This window comes from Muntiacus reevesi, chromosome 8 (genome assembly GCF_963930625.1).
Source record: "Muntiacus reevesi chromosome 8, mMunRee1.1, whole genome shotgun sequence".
NCBI lineage: Eukaryota > Metazoa > Chordata > Mammalia > Artiodactyla > Cervidae > Muntiacus > Muntiacus reevesi.
In genome coordinates, this window is record NC_089256.1 from 45,556,589 (window position 1) to 45,569,247 (window position 12,659).

Genomic DNA, 12,659 nt, shown 5'->3' on the forward strand with positions numbered 1-12,659 from the left:
TCTTTCAGAATTTTCCACAGTTTATTGTAATCCACACAGTCAAAGGCTTTGGCATAGTCAATAAAACAGAAATAGGTGTTTTTCTGGAACTCTCTTGCTTTTTCGATGATCCAGCGGGTGTTGGCAATTTGATCTCTGGTTCCTCTGCCTTTTCTAGAACCAGCTTGAACATCTGGAAGTTCATGGTTCATGTATTGCTGAAGCCTGGCTTGGAGAATTTTAGGCATTACTTTACTAGCATGTGAGATGAGTGCAATTGTGCAGTAGTTTGAGCATTCTTTGGCATTGCCTTTCTTTGGGATTGGGATGAAAACTGACCTTTTCCAGTCCTGTGGCCACTGCAGAGTTTTCCATATTTGCTGGCGTAAAGTTCAGGTATGGTTAATTTACAGTGTGGTGGTTTAGGTTACAGCATAGTGATTCAGTTATATGTAATACATACTTTTTCAGATTCTTTTCTATTATATTACAAGAGATTGAATATAGTTCCCTGTGCTACATAGTAGATCCTAGTTTATCTAATATATATGTGTGTATCTGTTAATCCCAAACTGAATTTATCCCTCCCCCTCCATTCTCTTTGGTAACCATAAGATTATTTCCTATGTCTGTGAATTTATTTGTTTTGTAAATAATTTCATTTCATATTTTATATTCCACATCTAAGTGATAACGTATGACACTTGTCTTCCTCTGTCTGACTTCACTTAGTATGATAATCTCTAGGTTCATCCATGTTGCTCCAAATGGCAATTTTCATTATCTTTTTCAGCTGTGTAGTATTCCATTTTATGTGTGTACATGTATGTATATATGTGTGTGTGTAACTGTGTCATCTGTGTCTTGGCTGTTGTAAATAATGCTACTGTGTACATTGGGGTGCATGTGTCTTTTAGAGTTTTTGTCTTTTCTGGATATATGCTTAGGAGTGAGATTGCCAGATCATATAGTACCTTTATTTTTGGTTTTTAAAGGACCCTCTGTGCTGTTTTCCATAGTGGCTGTATCAATTTTCCTTCCCACCAACAGTGCATGAGGGCTTCCTTTTTCTCTGCATCCTTGCCAACATTTGTTACTTGTGGTCTTTTTGATGTCAGCCATGCTGACAGACTTGAAGTGATACCTCATTGTGGTTTTCTTGATGATTCTTGGTGTTTTTTTATGTGCCTGATGGTTTCTTTTTAGAAGTGTCTACTTAAGTCTTCTGCCCATATTTGATTGGGTGGTTTGTTAGATATTGAGCTGTATGTGCTGTTTGTATATTTGGGAAATTAAGCCTTTGTTGATCACATCAGTTGTGAATATTTTCTCCCGTTCTGTAAGGTTGTTTTGGTTTTTTGTTTTTTTCATTTTGGGTATGGTTTCCTTTACTGTGCAAAAGCTTGTAAATTTAATTCAGTCCAATTTATTTTTGCTTTTCTTTCTTTTGCCTTGGGAGATTGACCTCAGAAGATATTGGTAAGATTTATGTCAAAGACTGTTTTGCCTGTGTTCTCTTCTAGGGGTTTTATGGTATCATTTAGGTCTTTAAGCCATTTTGAGTTTATTTTTGTGTATGGTGTGAGGGCGTGTTTTGACTTCATTGATGTACATAAAGCTGTCCAGTTTTTCCAAACCACTTATAAATAGACTTCTTTCCTCCATTGTATATTCTTGCCTCTTTTGTCCAAGATTAACTGACCATAGGTGTGTGGGTTTCTATGTTCTCTTCCATGGATTTGCATGTCTGTTTTTGTGCCAATACCATGCTGTTTTGATTACTGTAGCGTAGTATTGTCTGAAGTCTGGGTGTGTTATGCTCCTAGCTTTGTTCTTTCTCTTCAGGATTGCTTTGGCAATTCTGGGTCTTTTGTGGCTCTATATAAATTTTAGGATTATTTGTTCTAGTTCTGTGAAAAATATCATGCATAGTTTGATAGGAATCACATTAAATCTGTAGACTGCTTTGGGTAGTATGACCATTTTAACAGTGTTAATTCTTCCAATCCAAGACTGCACTATGATGAATAGAAGTGGTGAGTCACAATTTCAGAAAAATAAACAACCCAATCAAAAAATGGGCCAAAGATCTAAACAGACATTTCTCCAAAGAAGACATACAGATGGCTAACAAACACATGAAAAGATGCTCAACATCACTCATTATCAGAGAAATGCAAATCAAAACCTCAATGAGGTACCATTACACACCAGTCAGAATGGCTGCTATCCAAAAGTCTACAAGCAATAAATGCTGGAGAGTGTGTGGAGAAAAGGGAACCCTCTTACACTGCTGGTGGGAATGCAAACTAGTACAGCCACTATGGAGATCAGTGTGGAGATTCCTTAAAAAACTGGAAATAGAACTGCCATATGACCCAGCAATCCCACTCCTGGGCATACACACCTAGGAAACCAGATCTGAAAGAGACACATGTACCCCAATGTTCATCGCAGCACTGTTTATAATAGCCAGGACATGAAAGCAACCTAGATGCCCATCTGCAGATGAATGGATGAGAAAGCTGTGGTACATATACACAATGGAATATTACTCAGCCATTAAAAGGAATTTATTTGAATCAGTTCTAATGAGGTGAATGAAACTGGAGCCCATTATACAGAGTGAAGTAAGCCAGAAAGAAAAACACCAATACAGTATACTAACGCATTTATATGGAATTTAGAAAGATGGTAATGAATGATAACCCTATATGCAAGACAGAAAAACAGACACAGATGTATAGAACAGACTTTTGGACTCTATGGAAGAAGGCGAGGGTGGGATGATATGAGAGAACAGCGTTGAAACATGTATATTATCAAGTGTGAAACAGATCGCCAGTCCAGGTTGGATGCATGAGACAAGTGCTCGGGGCTGGTGCACTGGGATGACCCAGAGGGATGGGATGGGGAGGGAGGTGGGAGGGGGTTCAGGATGGGGAACACATGTAAATCCATGGCTGATTCATGTCAATGTAAGGCAAAAACCATTACAATATTGTAAAGTAATTAGCCTCCAACTAATAAAATGAATTTGGGGGGAAAAAAAAAAGAAAGGTAAAAAAAAAAAGTGGTGAGTCAAATGTCCTTGACTTGTTCTAGAATTTAGTGGGAAGGCTTTTAGCTGTTCACTGTTGAGTATTTGGTTGACTATGGGTTTGTCATAAATGCTTTTATTAAGCATTTTTATTATTTTTAAAATTTTCCTCTGTACCTACTTTGGTGAGAGTTTTTAGCATGAATGCTGAATTTTATCAAATGCTTTTTCTATATCTGGTGAAATGATCACATGGTTTTTGTCTTTGTTAATGTGGTGTATCACATTGATTGATTTGCATATGTTGAACCATCCTTGCAACCCTGGATGAATCCAACTTGATTATGGTGTATGATCCTTTTTATGTGTTGTTGGATTCAGTTTCCTAATATTTTGTTGAGTATTTTTACACCTATCATTATCAAAGATATTGGCCTGTAGTTTTCTTTTTATAGTGTCTTTTTATGATTTTGGTATGAGGGTGATGGTGGCTTCATGGAATGACTTTGGGAGTGTTTCCCCCTCTTTAATGTTTTGGAGGACTTTGAGAGAGATCATCATAAGTTCTGTGTTTGGTAGAATTCTCCAGTGAAGCCATCTGGTCCTGGACTTTTGTTTGCAGAGAGGTTTTTTTTTTTTTTGTTTGCTTGTTTTTTATTACTACATAATCTATTTCAATTCCAGTGATCAGTCTGTTCAGATTAGTTAGTTATTTTCGCTTGATTCATTTTGGGGCGGTATGTTGTAGGTTGTCCAGTTTGTTGGCATATAATTGTTCAAAGTATACTCTTAATGTTTTGTGGGTTGGTTTTTTTTTTTTTTTTTTTTTGCATTTCTGTGGCATTGGTTCTTATTTATCCTTTGATTTCTCATTTTGCTCATTTGGACCCTTTCTCTTTTCTTGTTTAGCCTAGCTAGAAGTTTTTTTGTTTATCCTTTCAAAAAATGAGTTCTTGGTTTTAATGATCTTTTTCAATGTTTTTTTCTTAAACTCTATTTTATTTCCTTGCTGATCTTTATTTTCTTTTGCTATGGTTTTGTTTGTTCTTCTTTTTCTAGTTCTTTTAGGTGGTTGGTTAGGCTATTTGAGATTTTTCTTGGTTTTGGGGTTGTGTTTTTTTTTTCAGTTTTCATAAAAGTGTTTTATTGTTGGCAGATAGCACCTTTAACAGTCAAATACATTTAAGTAATGTATAAGCTTCCCAGGTGGTGCTGGTGGTAAAGAATCCACATGCCAGTGCAGGAGATGCAAGAGACATGGGTTCGATCCCTGAGTTGGAAGTATCCTTTGAAGGAGGGCATGCAGCCTACTCCATATTCTTGCCTGGAGAATCCCACGGAGAGAGGAGCCTGGCAGGCTGTAGTCCATATGGCTGAAGAGACTTGGCACAGCACAGCAGTATATGGGCGACTGCACAGCTGCAGCGCTGGTCACTAGGTAGATAGCCCTTTCAACTGGAAACCAACCAGTAAGTAGCTGGCTAAATATTTAACACAGCTCTTATTTAGATCATCCTTTGTTTTGATCACCTTGGGTATATGGGGCTCCTGTTGGTCACACTGCAAATATATTCAAGTCAGATCTTTTGATACCCATTCCTGGAGGTTTCTTTCATCCTCCAGCTCCAGAGCAAGCCCAGGTTTGTGACCTCCAGCATTATACTCTTCCCATCTACCAGAGCAGACAATGGAGGCTTCATACCAGGCCTCAGAGTCTGAGTGTAGCCTATTCCAGTTAAACTATAGTTGTTGACTTTTGCAGAAGTTGAAGCAGTAGGATCCAACTGATATTTAGCTGCAATGCCGAAGCTAGTACAGCTGGTTCCTGATGTCCAAGAAAGGTTTATTGAAGTGTGAAGATCTTCACATACTTTTGGTTAAATTGATCCTCTAAATTCTTTCCCATCATTGGCATAGTGTGTAGCTGGAAGTCCTCAGTCCCACTATCTTCATCTCCACCCCTTTACCGTGATTTATATAAAAATATAAAGTGAATTGTGAAAATGCTCCATCCTCCCAAAAGTCCTACGAGATCTTTGGGTCTCACCTCCTTTTTTTATATTTATGGGCACCACTCCACTCCTGATTTGTGAGACACAGAGATTTATATCCTCTAGCAACTCATAAATTTTAACTTTCTCTCATGATCTCATTGTATTGCTAGGTTTGAGATGCTTGATGCTGCAAAGAACAAGGTCCGAGTGAAGATCAGCTATATAATGATTGCCTTGACAGTGGCAGGATGCATATTGATGGTTATTGAGGGCAAGAAGGTAAGAGTGGACTTCCCCTCTATCTTTATATATTTTGCACAAAAGACCTAGAGGAAATCAGGGGTTAATTCTTGTATTTATTCTCTGTGATGAGGAAGTCACTTCCTATACAAGAAATGATAAGAAACAAAATAAAATATGGTAGAACCAAACCTGAGATTATCATGCCTGGAGATAAATAGCAAATCCTAACTTTGGCATGCTGAAGAACTAAATAATTTTGGTTAAGTAAAAAACGTTTTTAGATGTCACAGGTGTCATAAGGAATGTGAAACAAGATGTACGACACTGGCATATATACGGATATCTCCTTATATGTCTGTAAAGCACTCACAGTACATGGACTTATTGATCCTCACTCTCCCTTAGTCTTGGTGAGTGTTCTTATCACTGTTCTCTACTTGGCCATCTGTCTAAGCTCCGAAGCAGTACACAGGCATTCAGGTTCACACAGGCATTAATAACTATCTTACTCTCTTCCAGGTACCTTGTTGTTATCTCAGTTAAATCTTAAAATAACACTGCAAGGTAGATACTATTATTAGGACCTCATTTATAAATGAGGAAACATAGCTTCGAAAGCTTAGTAACTTACCCAAGTTCACACACATCTCCCTAACAGCAGAGCCACAGTTTGTATCTAGACCTAATTGAGGTGACAGGAAAAGTACTCCCACTTACTGAGTGCTCATTTTATAACAGGTATTGTTAAACTTGGGCTTAGTGGTTAAGAATCCACCTGCCAATGAAGGAGACCCAGGTTCGATCCCTGGGTTGGGACGATCCCCTGGAGTTGGAAATGGAACCCGCTCCAGCATTCTTGCCTGGAGAATCCCATGGACAGAGGAGCCTGGCAGATATATAGTCCATAGGGTTGCAGAGTCCAACACAGTTGAAGCAACTTAGCACAGCACAGCGCATTGTTCAACTTACTTAGTCACAATAATTCTGAGAACCTAAGAGGTCAGTTCTCTTATCCATGTTTTGTAAAAGAAGAACCAAAACTTATTTACTTTTCCCAATGTCACGTAACTAGTAAGTGGCAAGACAAAAATGTAGAGTCAAGTTTTCCAATTACTATTTTGTGATTAAAATACAGATATTTTTCTATGCAGCAGTACTGGCCAAGCCATTATTTAAATCCCATGTTTAATTCTATATATCACAGCTCCCACATGGAAAGAAATGTCTTATATCTATTGTCAAGAATTTAAAGCGTTCTTCTGCAACCCAGTGATAACTGACTTATGTGCAGTGAGCCCAGAGTAAAAGTGAACTTCTGACTCTCTTTAGAGTCTTGCAATAGAAAATACCAACTATTTAGACTGATATGACAGCATGAAGGGCAAGTGTGGAGGCCTGGGTGAAGTTCTCTTGACAACTGTGTTCCTACCCCACTTCAGTATTTTTCCTGTCTCCCTCTTTGACTTTTCATGCTTAGCTCTCAGATTGAACCTACAGAGCATATAAAACAGGATATAGGGGTTCTAAGAATTCTGAGAAATCTGCATTGCTTTTGTCTACTTGATGATGCTAGGTGAGTTTAAATACTCCACAAACAGATCACTCCCTGGGATCCCCCCAGCCTCATGAAAGGGTATGCACTGTATAAAGAGCTCCTCTCCTGTCCTATACCATAAATATTATTTTTCTTTTATGGAATTGTCCATTTCTGAAAAGTTGGTAAATGCTACCGGAATGACTAACTTCTGAACTTACTGTGATTTAGAAGAGAGAAATTACCCATTGTGTTTTGTCTCTTCATCATCTAACTTTCTGCTTCTCCGCCCCCTCCATACTTAATGCTGAAGAAAAACACCACTGTCTAGGGTGCTGGTTTCACTCATTTGGTATGAAAATTTGAAACTGGACTGTTTATTTAAGCTTCACAGAGATGTAACAAGTCAGAGGGAGGGAAGTAAGGGAAGAGGATGGTTGCATCTCCTCCTCTGCTTTTCACTCAGAGGATGGAGTGGCAAGGTGGACACTGCTGGGAGTCATCAAGGGCACTACTTGGTGACAGTGAAATATGGGATCCCCAAAGCTGAATGTTTTCAGTAAAAGAGGAATAAGGAACTAGAAGGGTGTGAAAGTATAAAAATGAATTGGGGATGGAGAAATGGTAGCAACAAAGAAAAGTGAGAGGAGGAAAAAGGGGGTAGAAATGGAAACTAAAAGGTATTTAATACTAAAGAGAGGAAAAGAGAAAGACAAGGGAATATATTATAAGGGAGAAGAGAGGCTATAAGATTTAAACAGAAAGGCCAGAAAGGAAGAGAAGAGGTGTGGCATTTCTCTTGTGCTTGAATGGATAGACTGCCATACTAGGAGCATTAGAGGAGGCAGAAGGCACGTGGAGAGGGCTACTGTGCCTGGTAAAAGCAGCAAACCATTCCACCATGCCTGTACTTGCCACGTCAGTTAATGACATCCTCTCCGACCCGGCATAAATAATCACTTGTTCACATTCGTTTCACTTTAGGCTGCCAGAAGAAATGAGACTTTAACAAGCCTGAACCTAGAAAAGAAAGCTCGTCTGAGAGAAGAGGCTGCTGTGAAGGCCAAAACAGAGTAGCAGATATATCGGTGCTGGTTGGATTTTGAAGATCTAGAAATAATGCTGCAGCAATAGGCCTTACTAAAAAGAATGTGGTATATGAGCTTCCCTATTTCCACTCTAGAGCCACAAATAAATTTTCTTAAAGAAATCACTTGTCTGTATTTTACAACTTTCAGTTCCGTTCAGTTGCTCAATCGTGTCCGACTCTTTGCGACCCCATGAACCACAGCACGCCAGGCCTCCCTGTCCATCACCAACTCCCAGAGTTTGCCCAAATTCATGTCCATTGAGTCGGTGATATCATCTAACCATCTCATTCTCTGTTGTCCCCTTCTCCTCCTGCCTTCAATCTTTCCCAACATCAGGGTCTTTTCAAATGAGTCAGCTCTTCACATCAGGTGGCCAAAATACTGGAGTTTCAGCTTCAACATCAGTCCTTCCAGTGAACACCCAGGACTGATTTCCTTTAGGATGGACTGGTTGGATCTCCTTGCAGTCCAAGGGACTCCCAAGAGTCTTCTCCAGCACCACAGTTTGATCTAGGTTAAATGAAGCCTGTTTTTTCAAGAAAATGAAAGAATGAAAAATGAGATGACTTATTTGAACTTTATTATTAACTCTTCTTTATAGCCAGGTCCCATATCCTACTTTAATTCCCATTACCAAAGTGACATCTCCCCAGAAGCCAAATGGCTTGTGTGTCCTCATTTCTGGAGAGGTAAGGAGGGACAGCTGAGTACACTGCCCAGGTGCACGTCGAAGAGCTAACCTTCCCGAATGCCCTGGTGCTTCTCAAGAGCTCTGGGAAGCAACCAGACCACACTCTGCCTTTGTCAGGTATGCTGGTAAACAGGCTTTTAGGAGAGCAGTCTTTGAAAAAGTCCTGGCAAGGTGATGATGGCGTTCTGGCCACAAGTTTCTGAGGATTTTGAAATCCCAGCACCATAGAGGTAGTTGAGACCAGCACAGATGCCTCTTCTGCTCCGTGGCTTAGAATTCCTAACTGGTCCTTTCCTTCTGCTTTTACACTGAATTTCTCAATTATGAAAAGCTATCAAATACATTTTATTAGTGTTGAAAAATAAGCATCTGTACCTCATATGTATCTTGTTTAGTTTGACGGGGATGCCAAGTTGTCTCATATTTAGGTATGGATGCTGGTTTCTATTTAAGTATTTCATTTATTCTCATATGCTTCATGAGTTTTAAGGGATGGCAAGTCCTTATAAACATTCAGAGGGTTATATCAGATTAAATAATATATGCAGCTGTTTGGGAACTTAGTTTAATACTCAGTAAAATCTAATGTACTACTCTACAGCTTCATAATCTATCTGATAACTATATCTGTCTGTACAGGGTACTTTGACCTTAGCTTTTAGATACCAAGCTCTGTGATTTTTATCACTTGCAAAAGCATTACTTTATATACATTTTAGCAGATTAGTCTTCCTTGATTAATATTTTGGAATACTTGCATATTATCTAAATGTAGCTTTTAAATATGGGTAAATCTAATTTTTTAAGTGTTGTGTTCTTGAAGATTTATTGTTGTAAAATGTTTAAGTCAAAGCTCAAAAATCCTACCATGCAGCAAGAATTTATATCATCATTTTGTGTCAGCTATCCTATTTAGTAACTTATAATAATGACTGCCTCTTTTGGAGTTGAATATAAATTTTATGACCAGAATTTAAGACCTTCCCCCATCTAATCCCACTTCTCCCAGTAGCCTCACGTATTAACTTCTGAGCTGTCACAGACCCTACTAGTAATTCTAGTATCTTATATTGCTTACAACTTCTCAAGCAAATCAGATTTCATGAGCACTATTATAAGCAACAAGGGAAAAACTGTCTTCTTTTGTATTCTATAGTACCCATTTTCAATTAAGTGATTGTTGGTACTATTTTTGCTTAATTTCTGAATTATTTTTTCATGTTTATCATGTCTCTACAGGTAAAGGGGGCAGAAAATGTTTTCCAATTTATATTTCCGATAAACCCTGTTTGAATGAGTTAATGTGAGGTTATGGCTAGGTATTTTTAGGTTTTAATAAAAAATAATAGTATGGGGAATTAACTCCAAAATTTATTGAAATCAGGCAACAAGTGAAGGTTGTGATGGTGGTGTAATTCATTGTCATTCATCAATTACTTGAGGCCCTTTTATATATAAAAACTGTACAAAGATGAGTAAAACATAGAGTCTACAGAGCTCATAATTAACTGGACACACGGCCTGTGAAACCATTACAGCACAGGCAGGCAGTGATAGTTCCACAAAGTGGTGATTTCTGAACTGAGTTCGTAGCACAGGCAGAAGTGGGTAGTTCAGACGTAATAAGAAAGAGGCTTTACTACTCAGATATTAAGCTTGCCCTAAGAATCAGAAGAGGGCAGTCTGACATGGTAGTTAGAGGTAAATGCCTCTCACAGTAAAATGCCTTTATTAATTTTGCTTTGGTTTTATTTTTTATCCTGGTAAAAAGACTCAGAACACAACCATTACTTGTTTTTCCCAAATTACAAACTTGATTCCACAGACCATTTCACATCCCATCATGTAGGCTGTCACTTAAACTGTGGGAGTAGCATCTGACAAATCTCCAGTTCACCACCATCCCAGGCTTATTCTCTTCTGATCTCCCAAACCAAATACCTTGGAGTTATTCCAAACTCCCTTGCTCCCCTCATTTAATCAGTCATCCTGTTTTGTGAGCTTTACTTCTAAATTTTATCAAATACAATGATCCTCTAGAATAGTCATTGAAAGGAATAGAATGAGAATCTGTTCAAGGACAGACACAAGAGATTAATCACAGACATCAAATTACAGTCAGAAACCCTGGAATCTAAACTTACATTTCCAACTGTCTTAACTTTGTAAACGGAGGCTACAGGTCTCATATTCTTATAATGCAAGACAATGTTTAAAAAAACACAAAACCAAAATACATGCCAAAATTGAGAGAACACCATTTTTTAAAATACCTTTTGGCCAGTTTGACTCTACCACTTGATTTCTAAAGGGTTTAGTAAGTACTCGTCCACAATTTAACTGTTTTGTCATTTCCTAATGCTGCTGAAGCAATGATGTTTTCTGTAGGATGACAAGCTGCTGAGATTACCACATCTGTATGACCTTGTAATTTCTGTACAATCTCCTTAGTTTGAAGGTTCCAAATGTATACCAGGTTATCCTCTGAACCAGAGACAATCCATTTTCCACCAGTAACTGAAAAACTGGCAAATACACAGTATTTCTCATTCTTGTGACCAGTATATGTCTTCAGGCATCTGCCTCTGCTGTAATCCCATAGTTTAAGAGTATTGTCCAAAGTTGCAATGAGAATATATTTACCATTTGGAGAAAATTTTACAAAAGAGACAGGAGGGTTATCATCATCAACAAGTGCTTTTAAACACTGACCTGATGCAGCATCCCAGATTCGACAGACACCATCATAGCTACCTGATACTATCAAGGACCCACTACAATTAAAATGAACAGCAGAAACTGGGTCAGAATGAGCTGACAAAGTCTTAAGGCACTTGCCTGTTCTCACCTCCCATATTTTCACGCTTTCATCAAAAGATCCTGAAATGATGAGGTTGGAGGGTGGATTGAAATTACAGCAAAAAACGTAATTACTGTGCCCCTTAAGTGTTTTCAAACATTTTCCAGATTTCACATCCCAAATTTTTAGAGTTTTATCATCTGAGGCAGAAACAAGACGACTGGAATCTGATGACCAGGCAACATCTGATATTTCAAGATTGTGTCCTTTAAGTGTTTTCTCATATTTTCCATCATAGGCTCCCCAAATTATAATTACTTTATCAGCAGAAGAACTTGCTAGCCATTCTCCATTAGGACTAAACTTAACTGATGATACTGCTTCCGTATGTCCCTCCAGAGTGAATTTCAGAGCGTAGTTTGGTTTTTCAGACACTGGCTTGCTCTGATTGGCAGATGAAGGGAGAGCCGGCTCTGCTTTCGCATTTCCTGACTGTTCTGTAGTCATGACTCTGAAACTCGAAGTCGGTAGGTTGGCTAGATGTCCGGTCTTGAACCAAGCAGTCCGTATTTTGGCTCTGTAGACAGCAAAATGAAGATAAAAAACATCGGACTCAAAAACAAAAAAGGTCTTTTAGTGACTAATTTCTGGATCGTTTTTAAACAACGATATCGACTGGTTCAGCAGCACAGCTTGGGCCACTTCACTTTTTCCTCGCTGCTTCTTCTGTAAACAAATACTTTAAAACTACTATTAAAACACTTCCGTGCGCTGTCGGCAAGTAAGGTATTAATGCTGGGTGTTCTGTGACTATATAACGCGCTTCAAAGCTGCAAGCGGTGGGGTGGGGGTGGGGGATCTACAGAAAATATTTTTCACTGCTTCTCCCCCAGCTCTGAAATATCTGAGTACCCCTACCTGCCTGACTTTAGACACTGTACTTTGAGCATGAATAACCGCCGCTTTAAACAAGATTTCAGAAGCTAAGCAAAAACCGGCATACACACGATTTCTTAACGCCCACATATGCCGCCGATGCTCCAAACAGCTGCGTGAAGAATAACGCGTGCGCGTGACAGCCGGGAGCCCGGCGCATGCGCAGAGGATGGCCCTCCCACCGCTTCCGAGCCGAGGAGGCTTGTGGGAGAAGTCGGTTTACGCTTGCGCAAAAGCAGACGCTGGGGTTTCCTTCCGGCCTCTGCAGGAAGGGCTTCTTCCAGACCTCGCTAGATAGTGTGAGAGGCTGTATTTCAAAGACCATTCATTACTTTTTGGAAACCGTGTGAC

The 12,659-nt window shown here is 39.0% G+C and overlaps 2 protein-coding genes across 5 annotated transcripts in view; one reads left to right on the forward strand and one right to left on the reverse strand.

Moving 5' to 3' along the window:
• FAM162A (family with sequence similarity 162 member A) overlaps positions 1-8,000 on the forward strand; it is a 38,654-nt gene extending 30,654 nt beyond the window's left edge. Inside the window, exons 4-5 of the mRNA XM_065942628.1 lie at positions 5,184-5,292; positions 7,775-8,000. Coding sequence (XP_065798700.1) covers positions 5,184-5,292; positions 7,775-7,867 — 202 coding nt within the window. The 3' untranslated portion in view covers positions 7,868-8,000. The remainder of the gene's footprint in view (positions 1-5,183; positions 5,293-7,774) is intronic.
• On the reverse strand, positions 7,974-12,459 carry WDR5B (WD repeat domain 5B). 4 transcript variants are annotated; one of them, XM_065942625.1, is made up of 3 exons: positions 12,380-12,438; positions 10,846-11,949; positions 7,974-8,407 (listed from the first exon to the last, which is right to left on the reverse strand). In XM_065942625.1, exon 2 carries the CDS (start codon positions 11,877-11,879, stop codon positions 10,887-10,889), a length of 993 nt encoding a protein of 330 aa, XP_065798697.1. In that variant the 5' UTR covers positions 11,880-11,949; positions 12,380-12,438; the 3' UTR covers positions 7,974-8,407; positions 10,846-10,886. The 4 variants fall into 4 exon arrangements, with proteins under 4 accessions (XP_065798697.1, XP_065798698.1, XP_065798699.1 ...); XM_065942626.1 differs by lacking the exon at positions 7,974-8,407 and having other exon boundaries at positions 8,438-11,949; positions 12,291-12,459; XM_065942627.1 differs by lacking the exon at positions 7,974-8,407 and having other exon boundaries at positions 8,438-11,949; positions 12,376-12,440.
• Between the last annotated feature and the right edge of the window lie 200 nt (positions 12,460-12,659).

Coding starts and splice junctions, on each gene's coding strand:
- WDR5B (XM_065942626.1), bottom strand. CDS start 12,322: ATGCTCAAAGTACAGTGTCTAAAGTCAGGCAG. Junction 11,950..12,290: donor CAGTGTCTAAAGTCAGGCAG/GTAGGGGTACTC, acceptor TGCTGTCTACAG/AGCCAAAATACGGACTGCTT.